Below are 17,665 nucleotides of genomic sequence, written 5' to 3'. Positions count from 1 at the left end.
GTGCCAATTTTTGTAAATGTTCATGTATTTTATTGACCAAAGTAGGGCTAGGGACATTGCAATTAGCATAGCTCAAACTAGAAAGTCAAACTGCTAGACGCATGGGAAAATCAAGATACTTTCAAATATTTTTTATGCAAGACAAACTGGGAATTCTAGAAGAAATGTAGAAGCAAAACTTGTATCGATGCGTTTTAATTAATGCCATGTTTGGTTCAAAAATGCATATGCATTAAATACTAAAACAAAAAATAAAATGAGTTATGGGCAATGTCATTTGATTTCAGCAATATGCAAGATGGTTGTAAAATTAAGCAATAGGGTAGTGGTTGATGAAAGCATTAACAAGTATTCCTTTAATTCTAAGGAATGATCGGGATGGGATCGTAAAGTCAGAATTATGAAACGTCTTGAAATAAGTTTGTAGACTTTTCCTTTTGATGAACTTAAATTTCTATGAGTATAATATAATAAGTATACATATAAATATTTTTAATTTCTCATTATTTCTAAACTGAGTGCTACGTGCAAAGGATAGCCATATTAACATGCTTTCCGCAACACACCAAATTTAAAAATATAGAACAAAATCTTAACGGGGCAGTGTTGCTTTATAAAAAAGTATGACCACGTATATTATGTTGTCTTTAAAAAATATTTTTCTATGAAAAACATGAAAAATGTAATGTGGGCTTTATCTTCTCTTTTAAAGCTGAATCCTTTTAAAAGAAAATAACTCTGAAGATAAATTAGCTGTCATTTTTTTATAGTTCTTTATTAAAATTGCAAGGAAATAAAACTTTAGTATTCTAGCATGTACCTAGTCAAATTTGTAAACTTTTTTTTTCTTATTATCAGGATAATAAATTGTGATCAGGAATACATATCTCCAATAGTTGTCGGTAGGAAAGTGAAAAGGAGGGGGGAGGGGGTTGACTAAACCAACAGCAAAAAAAAAAAAAAAGATCGTTTGGGGCTAAGCCCCAATTTTCAATGTCTATATTATGTCTATCTTTACAAATGGTGTGGGGGATATCCCCCACTTCCTAGTCCCCATCCCCCCGGTCCCGACACAAAGTTAGTGCTAAGAAAATAGTTTGAATGCCCTTGTATGTATGAATAAATGCGTTTTTCCCGCTAAACCCAAAACGAATCATGAGCCGTGTGCAATGAATGAAATGAATTGCAATGAAAAGAATGAACAATTAAACTTTGTCTTAATAGAAGTGTACATCTGAGTGAAATTCTTACACAAAATGCAAGTGTATTCATCATGTAACTGAATAAACGTCTGCATCTCAAGGTATATGCATTAAAATAATGTTTGTTAGTATTTAGCATGTTCTGAAAGTTTTATCTGAAGCTGTCAGTGTAAAGTAAACAAAGTAGTGCAGGACGTAATTTGTGCGCAGATAGTTAAATGTACCGGATGCCTCATATGGAATCAACTGAGATCGGCCGAAGCCGATCCCAAAAAGCACACACATCTTAATATCATGTAAAGTATGAAGATGAACTATCGGATATCAAGATAAATAATGCATCAAATTTTGAATTCACCGCACGGACTGGGATGACACTAGCATATAATGCTCAGTTGTGCACTAAAATCAAAACTTTATGCTGATTTTCAGGTTGTAGCTCGGACACATACGGGTTTGACTGCTTAAACAACTGTAGCACCAGCTGTGTTAATAATACCTGTGACTCTGTCACTGGATATTGTCCAAAGGTAAAGGTGATTTTTCCCCTCAATGCTCTAGTGTTTTCACAAATCATATTCCAAGACACAACCGTGTTATTGAAGAAATCAGAATTTATTTCAAAAGAGGTTTATTTTCAATAGATTTAACAAAATATGGGAAAAAAAAATGTTATTATATACACTGTCTAAACACAAATGAAATTTATTCTAGAATTTGATATTAGTAATCCGCATGTCCATTTACAAAGAATAAAATCTCCTTTTTAAATAAATAAAATTAAATTGTGATTCTTTTTTTTTTTTTTTGATAAAATGTTCTGTCATTATATCAATGTATTTGCAGAAGCCCTCACAGAGCTTTTTTATCAGCAGTTTTGGTTCAGTCATTGGAGGGATATCTGGACTTGCCATTGCCTGTATTCTTATGGCAGTTCTGATTATGGTTTTAAGAATGTAATTCTATCATTTGTTGTATTTCTGACATGGTTTTATAATATCTGGAAATAAAAATGCTTTATACATTAAAATAACCAAGGATACTATTTTTTTTAATTTAAAACCAGAGATGTAGTGCTCCTTTTACTAAAAACTTTTCATGCTTCAGGCGCAGTTTACAGGAAGAAAAAAGAGAACAATTTGAAAAATCTAAACATTGTAAGTGTCTAAATTCCATTTCGTTGTATTTTGTTGTACATTAATCATATCCTCGAATGAACTAGCTGGTTTTTCTCTGATTTCAGCCGAGACTGGAGCTGATGGGACAGATTCCATTGATTCAAAATCTCGGTCCTCAACCAAACACCAAAGAAGTAAACACAAAGATAGTGGAAATCGCATACATTCTACACGCAAGAAGAAAGTTGAAGATGCTGATGTCGATGAAGATGAGTTAATACACTCGGAGAATCCCTATGGGGACCTTTACGCAAATGAAACAACAATTCGAGATATACCTCTTAATCAGTTGGAGTCTGTTATAGTTGAAAAAAGAAAAAATAAAGACGACGGGTTTCAGAGAGAATATGCGGTGAGAAAGAAACTGAAAACTTATCAAATTGTGATTATAAAGTTGATATGGGTAAATTATATATTTTAAAATTTTGTCGTAAAGTTAACATTTTTGATACGGCGTCTATAAGAAAGAAAAAAAAAGTGTACTATGCATGTGGATAAAGATTATAGAAGATATTGTTTCTTTTCACCGCAGACATTGCCATACGGGGAACTATACAAGTGTGACGCTGGAAAGAGAGAGGAAAATGTGATTAAAAATAGATATAAAATTACATTTCCCTGTAAGTTTTAGTATTAGTTGGCGCATTTAAAACTAGGACTTTTTTGCATTTTGCTCATATTACAGACCAAACTTCATAATGTCATAGATGACTTATCGAAATTCAATTACCGTATAGCAGGTTATTTTAGCGGGGTGCTAATTTTGGCTTATTTTAGCGTTTTGGTAATATCCCACTAAAATTTTGATCGCTAAAAAAAATCAATACTCTTCTTAGTGTTCTTTTGGCACTGGATCAAAAACAAAAATAAGAGAAAACTGCCCCCTCAGAAAACTAGACGGTAGAATTTTGTTTCTTGCATATGATGTGCAATATAGTTTTACTCATCAAATAATATAAGTTGAGCAAAAAGTTATATTATTTGCTCAGAAGTGCGAAAAAATTGTATTTTCTTATATAATCCTATAGTAAATGTACCTGAATTTTGAGATGGTCTCTAAAAAATAACCAAACGGTAGATTTTCACTAAACTTGGCACGTATACTGATGTCAATGTAAGGTACATATGGTTTAAGATTAAAGAGTTTCTCTGTAGTAGTTTTCACACAATAAAACCCCAGTCGGCTCCCTTAAATGAGAAAATGGTAAACTTAACACACGGAAAAGACGAAATTTAATGATACTTTGGCGCACTAAAGAGCAGTTCAGTTTGATACAGATTTAAAAATTACATCTGTACAGACGTTCAATGTTAAAAGATTTTTTTTACTAGATATAAGTAGATGTTCGTTATTCAAGTCGAATTGGAATTGTACAAAAAAAACAAAAAAACAAAAAAAACGATGCAAACGATGCGGATAAAATGCTACTCAAAATAATGAAATGTGCTATCATTTTAAACCGTCAAAGATTTCCTTTTTAGTTTAATGTAGGAAGAGTACGTACATGTATGTGCGAGATAGGTCTGTGGTCCATTTATGGAGGTACTAAGGGGAGCTCAAGTGCGTGCATGAGGAAATTCCCGAATACGAGTGGGGCTGACCCAAAGTTTCTATACCAGATGAACAGTGACGTTGTATCAGACAGTGGAGTAATCATCCGTGTACCGTAAAGTGATGAAACACATGATATAAAATTTCATATTTTGAATATTTGAGAATATATCTATTTGAAACTCCCTTGCTCTACATGTTTTGATGAAAAGTTTACCGATGATCTTTGACAATTTTAGAGAGCAGCTATGATTACATGTATTGTTTACTTTAGACATGCCCGCGATTTTACCACACACCTTCGTATGCCTTCATTGATTTTTAGGTCACATGAGTCACTCAGGTGACCTATTGCTATCTTTTTTTGTCCGTCGGCGTTCGTCGTTCGTCGTGCGTTAACATTTGAACATTTTCAGCTTCTTCTCTTAAACCGCGTAACCAATTTCAGCCAATTTTGAAATATAGCATCTGTGGGTGAAGGGAGGCAAAAAAATGTGAATTTCAGAATCCTTGCCCCCCTGGGGCCTGAGGAGTGGGGCTAAAACCACCAAAATTTATGCAATTTAAAAAATCTTCTTCTTTACTCCTGGACATCAAGCAGTCAAACTGTTGGCATGGTTGTAGTAAGCAGTGAGCCTTCTACCAAAATTGCGAAATTCATGGCCCCAGGGTCAGGGGTTCTTGTGTAATGGCGGGGTTATATAGATCATATAGTGAAAGTGCATTATTTCTTTGAAAATCGTCTTCTCTGCTACCGGGTATAATATGTCAAATTCAAAGGAAATAGATACACTTGTAAAAGATATACTTCTATGTTGTAAATAAAAGTTAAAAAGAGGGAACCATAATTTCGTAAAATTTTAAACCTCGTTGTTTTCTTTGTTTACCTGTTTAAAAATCGCTAAAAATAACGTTTATCAAAAGAGTCACTTTCCCTTTTTGTGACGTCATAAGAGACCATCAACACCAGAAACCGATAATATCTAGCAATGTGAAGTATAATATAGTGCTCTCGATTATCATAAAAAATGTAAGATTTTAGCAACAGTGATGGTGATATACCAGAGGTAGATCTTCCATTTAAGAAAAGGCCCGGAAATTTTACAACACAATTGGACCGCCCCCTCCCCCTAATTTTCTCTGGTTTCTCCATCAATTCTATCTGCGTGTCATTCTGTGCAATTGGTTTGTACTTTCGTTAAGGTTTAAAAATTGGCCATTTTGTTATACCGTCCGAAACTGGCGAAGGTGAAAATGGAAATGAAAATAACGCAACAGCACCTAGTGAATGCAGATAACTTGAATTTAATCCCTTTTATTCAAGCTCAAGTATGTCAAGTATGGCATTGGTGACAAAAAAATCAAACAGACCATAGAATGTCATTCATATACCTTCTTGGATATCAAAGGCAAACAAAGTAAAAGTTTTAATAAGGAAGACTACTTTTACTAGATTTCTAAACATCTGGACTATTTGGTCAAGTGTTCTGGTCCTGGCCAGGGCTCTATTAATTTCTATTCTCCTGAGAGAAGTTATTCCCCTTTGCAATTCATTGATAATTGATCACTGTAAATAATGTATTTGAGAAGTTAATAGAAAAAAGAATTATGCAAAATATTTTATTGTATAATACAAAAACTACTTTCATAGTTTTAATGATCAGATAGACTTGTAAATAATGGAATAATGAAAAATGAGACAAAAATAACTTTTTAAAATGTTCTTCAAAGACCAAAAGAGGCCAATGTGAGAGATTATAACTCGGGGTCAAAAATAGTACAGAAGCAGTAATAGTTTGTAAATAGTCTACATGGTGAAAATGACAAATTGGGGACAGATTAGAATTTAATTTTTCAGCTGTTACTAGATATTAGACTAATTATATCATTTATCCTGATCATCCTATTTCTATTGCTTTTGGGCAACAAATCTTCATCTACCAGTTTATTTTATATTCTATGGATCCTATAAGTTGTATTATAAGGCCCTTGAGGCTCTTGTTTTCATTATGAAGGATTTTAAATAATCATGTAACTCTTTCTTCTTTATAGATGACCATTCTAGAGTTATATTAAGAACGGAATCAGGATCCGACTACATCAATGCAAACTATATTGAGGTAAAGACATGTAATTACATGATAATGTAGTGAAATGATATAGAGTGGATAGAATTGTACAATAAATCAATTTCTTTAAGGAAGTTTCAACACTTTCAGAAGGTTTGTTCTATTCAAATTGAATATCCGTTACCTCTAGAGACCTATGCCTGAAATTTAATACCGAGTTTTGTCTTCTTTTTTTTAAAAGGGTGCAGAGAGAGAAAGAGAGTATATCGCAGCACAAGGTACTTATGCTTGAATACCCGTTATATGTTTTATTTATTTACTTTTCCAAAATAAGCCTCAAACAGGTATAATGAGAAGTGCATTTACAAGTACATCTCTGTATTGCATTATTATTGGACAATTACAGAACACCAATCTCCATTAAATTCTGATCTACCTTCATCAAGATACAGGTATATATTTTCTGGCAATTTTTGCGTCTGTTGTTTTTGGTGTTTATATTTCTCGTTTAGGCCCAAAGCCGAATACACTTGACGATTTTTGGGAGATGGTTTGGCAAGAAAATGTGTTCTCCATTGTCATGCTGACAAACTTGAAAGAAGGAACTAAAGTATGTGTTTGTAATGAACTTCAAGTCTCTAATATAAAATTCAAAGCTTAAATATTTGGGTTTTCCCTTATATGTTTTCTATTTCGTTTCAATCAATATTTGAGTGGGTTTACAATAGTGTCTGCCCAAGCAAATCTAGAAGTAATTAGATGTTATATATATCGACTTTTTTCAGGTCAAATGCCATCAGTATTGGCCGGATGCAAATAAGAACGTCAACTACGGTTCGGTGTCTGTGAAATTGATGGAGGAAAAAGAATACGCATTCTACATCGTACGAAAGATGACAGCAAGGCACAGTGAAGTATGCTTTAACAGAAAAAAAAACCCATAATCTACATAAAAATATCAGACTTTACTTAGTTTTCAGTGGGAAAAATGTTTACTTAATGTTACAATTAAACAAACTTTTTTGGTATATTTAATTTCTTTTATTATTTTTTTTTTACTTTTTTTTTTAATTCCAATGTGCAAAAAAAAAACCAAAAAAGAATTATCCCATTCATTACTGTAGTCGAAGGAATCACGAACGGTGACTCAGTACCATTACACGGCGTGGCCAGACCATGGAACACCGGAACCTCTATGTCTTGTTGTCTTTCTTGATCACGTGACAAGAATTGGATCAAGTCAGAATGACTCTCCAACAATTGTACACTGCAGGTACATTTTGGCCGATAAATTTTAGTGGCAATAGTGGATATGTACCCTATCTAGAAATTGGCCTCAACAAATGTCTATGTGCACACGATTTTGTTTTACCTTATAGTGCGGGGATAGGTAGAACGGGGACGTATATAGCTTTGGATGCTTTGGAACGAATAGGTCGTAAAAGAAAGAAAGTCAACGTAGCAGAATATGTCAAGAAAATGAGGGAAAACAGGATGAATATGGTCCAAACCTACGTAAGTTTTTTTTTAATTTTAATTTTGACTTTTTTTAACAAAAAATGTACCTAGATTCTTGATTTTTTCTACATCTTTCTATATGAATGCATCTTTTTTTTTTCTTACCCTTTTCTTTAAATATTTATTTCATTTAATTTATCCATTTCTTAACTTCATTTTATTGTATTTTATTGCATTTTCGACAGTGAAATACTGTAAAGATTTTTTTTTAAAAAAAAATGGTATTTTGTCTCAGTGTGAAAAAAAATAAATCAATGTGATATTTTGTCACAGTGTGAAAGAAAATTAGAAAATCGGCAAAACTCTCAATTTTCATTTACTTTCATTTAAGAAGAGTTTTGCAAAAATACTTTCTGGCCTTTTATATCTTAAATATATCATCCTGACAGAGACTAAACTGGCAATGTTTCTCCGAACACTTTGTTGAGATTCATGTTCACAATCGCTACGTTTTTATGTCAGTGCCGATAAATGATGACGTCACAGCCTTTGACAAAGTCTTACGTAAAGTCAGAGGCAAAGGGAATTCAAAGAAATAAAAATGAACAGAAAACACGATGTATATAATCAAATGGACAAATGCACCCTCAAAAACGAGATAAAGGAAACCTTTCAGGTCATGTGATTCATGGGCATTTGGGGCTCGGACCCCTACCACTTCCACTTCTTTTCTTCATTTTAAATCAGAGATCGGCTGTGACGACATATCGTTTCTCTGTTCATTTTTTTTTCAGTATGCATTGTATATTTCGATAATGTAACATAATGACACAGGTACTTCTTTGTAAATTCATTATAAATGACTCATTGATTTGAAGAAGACAAGACAGATTGTGTACTTTTTTTATTGATCCAGTTTTATCAGAATATTTTTTTCCTAATTCAGGAACAGTACATGACGGTTTTTCTTGCTTTGAATGAAATATTTAAGTCGCCAGTTAACATCAACACTATAGAAGACTTTTCCAAAAAAGTCGGGAATATGACGAGTGATGAACCAGCCAATCAGAGTACTTTACGAAAAGAATTTCAGGTATCCAATTTGAAAAAAAAATGAATTAATTGATCTGACACTTAGTGACGAGAAATGAGCAAGAAAAGAGAAACACAAAAATAACAACTAATTTTCTGATAGTTATCAAAATATTGATATTGTAATGATGTATTGTTTGTTTTGAACATATATTATTGACAATGTGTCAAAGTGATTGGACACAAGTTCTAAAAACTTACATAGTCCTCTCCCATTGTATTGTTGTGTTATGTTATTGTAGCAATGATAGTTTTGTTCAATTAATATCAATGAATATACCTGCGTATATTGATGTTAGATACAAAATTAAGCATGAACAGTAATACCGGTATATAGTGGTTGACATAGGCTTATAGATAGATGTTTTTCAATAGTCAGAATAGTCAAATATAGTCATTTTCCCCCAATTCAGCATTTCGTTTATAGATGGAGTGGAAAAGTGTAATGTCCTATATTTGAGAGCCAGTCTGTTTTCATTTCTTTCCGGCAAATATCCAGCTTAATGGATAATCTTATACATCACCATTATCTTTTTTGAATGAATTTTTTTATTCATATCGATGTGTCAATCGATTTGAAAATCCAATGTCTTGGTTAATTGTTAACAAAGTGATAAATGTCTTCAATTCTTTCTAAGCTTTTGATGAAGATAAGACCTGTGTACACTGACACTGACTTTATGATTGCCAAAGAAATTTGTAAGGATGGACTTTTGACAGGTGTATTGCCTTGTAAGTATACAATTAACAATGTTAATTCTGAATATATTTGTTAAGAAATTATATTGACTATACTGCCCTGTTTGCAAAATGTATATGCACTTTATAGTTTGATATTAATACGTTTCCAAAGCATTTTCAAATATAACAATAAATGAATTTCTTGGAGTACAGTATTCATTCAGAGAACAGACTTGAACGTCAATTTTGTGATCATAACGAGGATCAAGTAATTTTTGTTTATTTTTTTTTCTTTTTTTTTTTTTTTGATTAGTGGATAAATACAGTGTACATCTTTCAACTCCAGTTCAGAATCGAGGAAGTTTCATCAATGCCATATATGTACCAGTAAGAATTGACAATACAATTAATGCAACACATCAATTTCTTTTTTTTTTTTTTGTACATGTTGAGAACGTTTATGATTAAATTTGTAACATATACATTAAAACTTGAGGCAAAAGAATTTTTTCTGCAATGAATAATAAAATTTGCATCATGAAGATCTTTCTGTTTTCATAATTAAGAAAAAATCGACTTTATAATTAGTAACACAGTTCTTTAGTTGTTCTTTCTAGTCATTTACCAACAGTAGAGCATTTATTGTAACGCAGTATCCTCCAGCAGAGGACGCTGTTGACTTCCTGCGCCTGCTCGGTGACCAAAAGTCGGACACTGTCATCTGTTTGGATCCGCTGGATGGGATTGAATCGGTTCGTAAGGTCTAATTATAGCGAAAAACAGATGTACTTGAAGTTATTTCTTCGCTGACTTTTGTAAAAATTGCAATTATCTGTGTCTTATTATAAGCCACTCTCCTACATGAACAGAATTTTTTTTTCATTTAATACCAAGATTGCCTGAATGTCATTAATGAATTATATACATATATTTCACATTAATAATTCAATAGGGAGTGATGTAGTTTTGTACCTGATTTAGGCTAATTTGCTTTGCAATGCAGCTTTTTATAATCAAAAAAAAAAATTTCTATTTTCTTTATATATTGACATTCATGAAATGCAGAATTCAAGTTCAGTTTTAATTTTTTGAAGACGTGTTCCCGTTCCTAAGCAAAATAAATAAATAAAATAGATAAAAAAATAAAAAATAATAAAAAAAAAAAATAATTAAATTCTTGAACATGGAAGCTCAGTAGTCATCAGATGCATAAATTGTAAAGGCATTTCCGTCGATGGTATAAATGTTACAGTATATATGTGAAATCAAGAATTTCATGTATTTCCTAAACCATTCAGTAAATACATGTATTTATTGGCCGTTTTAGGAAATACATGTAATAACTGAATAGTTAGGAAATTCATGTATTTACTGAAAATTCTAGCCAATTTTACACGTTTTTACTGAACTAAGCTGGATAACTATACATATGCATTAAAACAAGCAGTAAGTATATAAAATACTAGCATGCATTTTTTTAAGCAGCCCTTAATAATAATAGTTTCTACAATGCTGACATTATACATTAATTTCCGATTCTGGAGAAGACTCAGTGTATTGTCTTTCTAAAATTCCATTAAAGATATTTCCTTCCTCCTGTGATGTCACAGGTTTTTACAGAAACTTTTATTAAACCAAATTCCTACCCAATAGAGAAGATTGCTATTTGGGTGTGATGAAAATATTTCAATGTATTTTAAAAATAAATATTTTTCTTCATTTAATCAATTATCAATCTTTTAAAAATATTACTTAGGGCTATAACTCCTCTCTTGTATCTTTGTTCAGGTATTTTCTTTATTGAAATTTTAATGTAAAATGGATTCCCAAATATTCACAATTCAAATAAGCAATTATTTTGGACCTTTCAACACCAGAATAATATAATTGAACCATTTTTTTTTTCATATTTTTTATTATAAAATTAATCATTATGTACGATTTTTTTATTGCTGACATATACGGTACTTCTGTTTATTTAAATCTTACATTTTTAAAAATATGGCAACATATAAATGTTTTGCAATTATTATTTAATTTGTAAACTATATTCAGTGAAAATAAATGCAGTTTTTCTACATTGAACTATTGAAATTGTGAGGGTGGAAAATACCTTTAAGAAAAGATTTATCATTGAAATACTGACTTTAGTTTCCATATATTGTATGTATTTTATAAGATTTTTTACATTTCTAAAGAGACAAGAGGAGAATTGTTTTACTTGCAAATAAGATGTTTCAGGGTTTTAAATTTACTCTCAATAAATGCAAAAAGCATTGTATGAATATCTAGTAAAACAAGAAATGTCAGTTACCGAGTTCAGTTTTTTTAAAATTATAAAAAGATTAAAAATAATTTAAATTATAATGTTATATAAACAACTCATTCGAGAAAATGAAAGCAGTATATCATTATGTTTTTTTTTAAATTTTCAAAAATAATGCATTTTTATTTATAAAGGTTTATTTCGTTCAAATATTATTTATTCACATGATATGCTAACTGATTTAAACATTGAATATACTATGCATCTGTTCATATTTTTTTAATTCACATTTGAAATTATAACACAGTCAGTAAATACTTGTAACAGGTATTGAAAAATCCAGTAAATACATGTATTTCCTAAGCAGAATAGGAATTTCACATACTTCCTAAAATTCAGGAAATACATGAAATTCCTGATTACACATATTTACTGTAACATATATAATTTAAATTTTGTCTTCTCTCTAGAGTAAGGAGTGGCTACCGGATCAATCCCCCAAAACAGTTCCTCCCTTCACCATCCAGTTTCAATTAAAAAATGAAACTGATGTCAGAAGCACCATCCTTCACATTCGGCAGAAAAATGTAAATAAACAACATGCTGCTTTGAGATCTTTGCGTCAGTTTTTCTTTCTCTCATTATTGATTAATTTGATGAGTATTTTATAAATGAAATAGAGAGGAAAGACAAATTATAATTATTTTTTTTTTTCCTGTAGGGTAAGAAGTCTCATTTGGTGACAGTTATAGAACCCAAGTTTAGAATCAAAACTTCCGAAAGTCCTCTGGATACTTCTCAGCTTCGAAGTCTGGTTTCCGTCGCTCTAAGCGTGAAGACAGGAAATCCTATGATCATTGTCAGCAGGTTTGATATTCGTTTTCCTATTTGCGTTTAAATGATTATATACAAATATCTAATTACCTGTTCAGATACATTTATGATAAATATTTTTGTTTTATTAGTAAATAAAATTCAAAGTATGATATACCGGGAAATTGAAATGTTTAATTCATGAAAGCAATACTCATTAATCTAATTATATATTTTCTTGTTAATTTCTTACTTCCACCTAAGGAATAATGCAGAATATTTGTAAACAAAAGTAGTTTAAAAGATCAGGCTAATTTGTTCTTTTTTTCTTTTTTTTTTTCTGGCAGCGACGGAGCTTCTCTTTGTGGTGCTTTCTGTGCAGTTCATAACGTGGTACAGCAAATTAACATGGATAATAGAGTTGATGTCTTTACTGCAGTTAGACAAATTCAAGTTCGTAGACCAGCTTTTTGCTCCAGTCTTGTAAGTCATATTCAGTTATGTAAATTCTTTTATAATCTATGAAAATTAAATTGGCTCAATTGAAAATATGTGTACATCAGCATTGGCCTATTGACAGAATATTTTTAAGAGTCGTTTAAATATAATATGCTTCAACACATCATAGCCTAAATCTGTGTATAAGATGTGAAAAAAAAAAATCATTGTAAGATTAAATCTGTAGAAATGAAAAACTGAAAATGCATAAGAGTTGCTTCATCAATACATTCAATTCTCTTACTGATCATTCAACAAATCTACAATTTTTTCGACATAAAAAAAGTGTAATTTTTATAAACAGCAATTGATTTTTCTTTATGCTTGCTTACAGGAAGAGTATGAACTTGTCATCAAAGCTGTGCATGATCACATTCAGCGAGGCACTGAAAACATCTACTCTAATCAATAATCAGGCAATGTGGAGAGCTAGAAGCAAAGGAATCGGAGGCTGTTTTCCCACCGATAAAATGAAAATTCATATAAAAAAAGTTCCATGGATTTATGTTGTAGTTGATCATTAACACTTTCTATGATTTTATATATTAATTTTGATTTTTATATGCACAAAATCTCTATAGAAACAGGAAATAAAGACAGTGACTTTAAAGTATACTTTTTAAAAATTATTTATTATTATTATTATCATTTGTGAATATACTGTATTTTTTTTTTTAGCTCTACTGGTTAGAGACCAGAAGAGCTTATGCGATAGTAAGGTGTCCGTCCGTCTGTCTGTCTGTCTGTAAACAGTTTTTTAAAATGCTACTCCTCCTACAGTTTTGGTCTGATTTCAGTATAACTTGGCACACAAGTATACTACACTTAGATACATAATTCTCTTTATCGGTTTTTGATTTAGATGAACGGTGTTGCCATGGTTACTAAAAATAGAAATTTCTGTGAAATACATTCAAAATGCTACTCTTCCTATAGTTTTGGTCTGATTTAGTATAACTTGGCAAACAAGTAGACTACACTAAGATACATATTTCTGTTTATCGGTTTTTGAGTTCAATGAACTGTGTTGCCATGGTTATTAAAAAATAGAAATTTCTGTGAAATACTTTCAAAATGCTACTCTTCCTACAGTTTTGGTCTGATTTCAATATAACTTGGCACACAATTAGAATACACTAAGAAACAGTACCAACCAGACCCAACCTGACACAAAGCAGTCCCAGAGCAGTCCCACAGCGGTCCCAGAGCAGTCCCAGCAGACACAGCGGTCCCAGAAAGCAGTTCCAGCAGTCCCAGAAAGCAGTCCCAGCAGTCCCAGTGGGCGGGGTTAATTAATTTAATGGGCGGAGCTTACTCAGAAATGAGATTACCAATAAACAATGTAACTATAAAAGGCAGTTGAAATTGATGATCCATTTCTTTCTGAGCAGTATCAATTCTCATGCGACAGTCATTTTTTAACTGTTAAGAAAATCACGCTACGCGTATAGAAACAAATAATAAATATTGAACAAAGAAGACGTTCACACCTATAAATAACATGAATATTTAAACACAGTTTTGTGGTATATTAATTTTTCACCAAAATAAATCAATTTCTAAATTACTGTGATTGATATTGGTTTCCATATTTATTTATTTATTTATTTATTTATTTATTTATTTATTTAGTTATTTTTTGTAGATAATTAAACTTGCGTTATTTATTTTCTATCAAAACTAGCTTTAAATAGGCCTTATAATTATAGAGCAAGGCCGATTTCCATACTATACTCTGAATGCAGTTTTCTTAAGTACTGGAGCTTTTGAAAAATTCTTTGTGTATTATATTTCAGCAATGATTATTTTCACTGACTTCCCAATTTAATTATCGTTAAATTATCTATGTAACAGAAAACAATAATACTTTTATTATATAAACGTTTGAGTGTACGTCTGTAAATCACGCGAATAGAACCCTCAGATTATGTTCAAAATTAATTAATCCCGAAATAAATTTATACACATTTATTGAAACGAAGATTTTTTGCAGTACATAGATTGAAATTAGTGTCATTGTTGACCAGCATGTTCAGTGATGTGTAACACTGATACCCAAAACACATGCATTGACTTTCTGCTAATCATGCCCGAAGGCGATTGAAACTTCAGGTGTTGACACCATTTTATACATTTGTATTGCTTTTTATTAATCGGCCAGGAAAACACAAACAAAACAAATAAGAAATTAGTCACAATTCCCAATATTTTAAAATGTTTATAAATTTACTCTTTTAATTACTTGTTTATAAATCAAAAACAAATTCATAAATAAATCCCCCAATAATTGTTCACAAATATAATGTTTAAATGACTGAAGAATGGTAGAATAATTTTATTTCATGGTCATTTAATAAATTATTAGGTTTAATTTGAGGGCGGTAAAAAAATAGCATGGAATGCTCTTTTTTAGCATGCATATGGTTTTAGCTTTTTCAATTTAAAAAAAAAATCCAGTACAGTACGTCCCTCTGAATGTCTTATTGTAATGACAAGTTTGTTTGTTTGTTTGTTTGTTTGTTTTTTTTGTTTGTTTGTTTTTAAATAGTGCTAATGCAAACTTTGAGTACATTCCGTAACTTGACAGCATTAATTAATTAAATAGGCCTCGATATTTTTTTTTCAAACACCTGTATTAAAGTTTTAATTAGCATTAATTAATTAAATAGGCCTAGATATATATATTTTTTCAAACACCTGTATTAAAGTTTAATTTAAAGGATAAAAGTCATCTCCTGACTTCCCTTTTAACTACTTTCATTTAATTAAAATTAATTCTAGACTACAATTGTGTAAATTTACAGCCCCTAAAGACATTTAGTAATTACATGTATATCTATCTCTACTTATTAAAATGTAAAAAAAATCCTTGTTTTTTTTTAATTCTTTATCTTAAACACCTCTCTGCTGAAAGTAAACAAAACAACAACAGGGAGCCTGCAAATTCAGAATACACAAGGGGCGGAGCTATCATGTCACTCAGAACCTTTTTCATGCAGGAGTGAACAAAGCAGTCCCAGAAAGCAGTCCCAGGGACTGCTGGGACTGCTGGGTCTGCTTTCTAGAGCAGTCCCAGAGCAGTCCCACAGCAGTCCCAGAGCAGTCCCACAGCGGTCCCAGAGCAGTCCCACAGCAGTCCCAGAGCGGTCCCAAAGCAGTGCCGGGGACTGCTTTCTGGGACTGTTTAGGTGTCAGGTTGGGTCTGGTTGGTACTGTACATAATTCTGTATATCAATTTTTTGATATTGGTGAAATGTTGCCACGGTTACAAAAAAAAATGAATTTCTTTGATATACTTTCAAATCATTACTTTGCCTACAGTTTGGACTGATTTTAATATAACATGGCATGCAAGTAGACTATACTGAGATACATAAATGTCTTAATTGAATATGATTTTGATTAATAATGTTGCCATGGTAACTAAAATCGAAATTTCTCTAAAATTCTTTTAAATTGCTACTCCTTCTACAGTTATAGTCTGATTGCAATTCATCTTGCCACAAAAAGAGAGTAAACAAGGATTACTATTTATTTATTGCTGTTGCAAAGTTTCAAGTCTGAGTGAGTGCTACTTTTCTGTTCCTTAATTGTTACAAGTACAAACCAGTAGAGCTACAGTCTCGACAGAGACTTCTGGTTTCAATATATACCCGGATTTACATAAACAACTTTCTATATGAGGAATTGTTTGTATAATTTAAGCATACAACAATGAAAAAATCAGTACAAGTATTATTAAAGAATGAAGTGTTTATTATTTCTTATCACAGTGCGTTAAAAATAAAAAAAAAAGATTTGGCATTTTCTTCAAATGATTATTTTTTATTATATTGCTTCACAATTTGGTGGTTAATCTTAGTAGACATGATTCATGTATAGTTTATTCGTATCTCAAATCTAACAATGTACAATGAAGCCAAGCTACAGATATCACTAATAAAATCTGTTCTTCATATTATGTTTTTGTGGGTGGACAAATACAATTCAGCATTTGAGCTTTACGGATGGCTTTAAAACCATCAATGGTAAAAGTAACATCTATCAATGACAACATGTACTTATACAAGATTTTATCCTAAAATAAACATGTTAAATAACCTTCATTTGCTACTCAACTATCTTAAAATGGAAATGGCAATGGAAAATGTTATCTAAATACCTTTTCATACCTTTTTACATAACCTGTAATAGTCAGTGTAAAAATAGTAACGAAATAAGTGTAGGAAAGGTAATATAGCTACCAATAAAAAGTGGGTTTGTGTCGTAATAAGTACCAGTTAAATTGCATGTATCAGCTTGATGTCACATGGCTGATATAAAAAATAGAATTGTCAGGCTGATTGTAGAAAATGACGCTAGTGCAAGGGCATCAAAATGTTTTTTGCCATAAGAAAATGATATACATTAAATGAGGTTTACGTCTCCAACCTTAAAAGTGCAATGAGCTAGTATGTGTTGTATATGATGTACTCATAATTTTGTCGAGGATGCCTGTGTTTGTTCCACTTTCCAAATACATCATAATATAGTTTAAAAAAAGAATCACAGTGTCCTTTTTTACTATAAAAGAAGTTGCGGATAAGGGATGGTAATTGCTATGTCTAACAAATGGACTAACGGACGTACAAACTGATATGTCCATCACTACCCCCCCCCCCCCCCCCCCCGCCCCCCCCCCCCCCCCCCCAAACACACACACACACACTACTAATAAAGCAGCGGGCACAATATAAATTAATAAAATTGGGATTGTCGTTTGATGCACCATATTTTAATGACAGAAATAATAATTCAGAGATCGCTTTTCTTCAGTTGTTAAATCTAGTGTTAGCATAATTGTTTGGCTTGTTAGA

General features: G+C 31.6%; 1 protein-coding gene across 1 annotated transcript; it reads left to right on the top strand.

Annotated features, from left to right (window-relative positions):
- Positions 1 to 2,076: 2,076 nt before the first annotated feature.
- On the top strand, positions 2,077 to 13,419 carry LOC133203184 (receptor-type tyrosine-protein phosphatase epsilon-like). Its single transcript, XM_061339025.1, has 18 exons — positions 2,077 to 2,158; positions 2,310 to 2,359; positions 2,446 to 2,732; positions 2,913 to 3,000; positions 5,985 to 6,052; positions 6,243 to 6,279; positions 6,514 to 6,611; positions 6,787 to 6,915; positions 7,126 to 7,274; positions 7,381 to 7,516; positions 8,406 to 8,552; positions 9,190 to 9,283; positions 9,546 to 9,619; positions 9,850 to 9,984; positions 11,969 to 12,085; positions 12,220 to 12,365; positions 12,659 to 12,794; positions 13,144 to 13,419. The coding sequence occupies exons 1-18, from the start codon at positions 2,130 to 2,132 to the stop codon at positions 13,219 to 13,221; spliced, it is 1,998 nt and encodes a 665-aa protein (XP_061195009.1). The 5' UTR covers positions 2,077 to 2,129; the 3' UTR covers positions 13,222 to 13,419.
- The last annotated feature ends 4,246 nt before the right edge of the window (positions 13,420 to 17,665 follow it).

The sequence above is a fragment of the Saccostrea echinata genome, unplaced genomic scaffold, assembly GCF_033153115.1.
Source record: "Saccostrea echinata isolate AGI-Se365-2 ecotype Australia unplaced genomic scaffold, CSIRO_AGI_Sech_v1 ptg000048l, whole genome shotgun sequence".
NCBI lineage: Eukaryota > Metazoa > Mollusca > Bivalvia > Ostreida > Ostreidae > Saccostrea > Saccostrea echinata.
Note: the sequence above shows the minus strand (reverse complement) of the source record. Positions and strands in the feature narration are given on the sequence as shown.

Bases quoted from the DNA above. Each gene is read 5' to 3' on its own strand.
- LOC133203184 (XM_061339025.1), top strand. From the start codon at position 2,130: ATGGCAGTTCTGATTATGGTTTTAAGAAT. The intron at 6,280-6,513 runs GTACTTATGCTT...TTTCTCGTTTAG, and splicing joins AGAGTATATCGCAGCACAAG to GCCCAAAGCCGAATACACTT. The intron at 9,620-9,849 runs GTAAGAATTGAC...TGTTCTTTCTAG, and splicing joins TCAATGCCATATATGTACCA to TCATTTACCAACAGTAGAGC.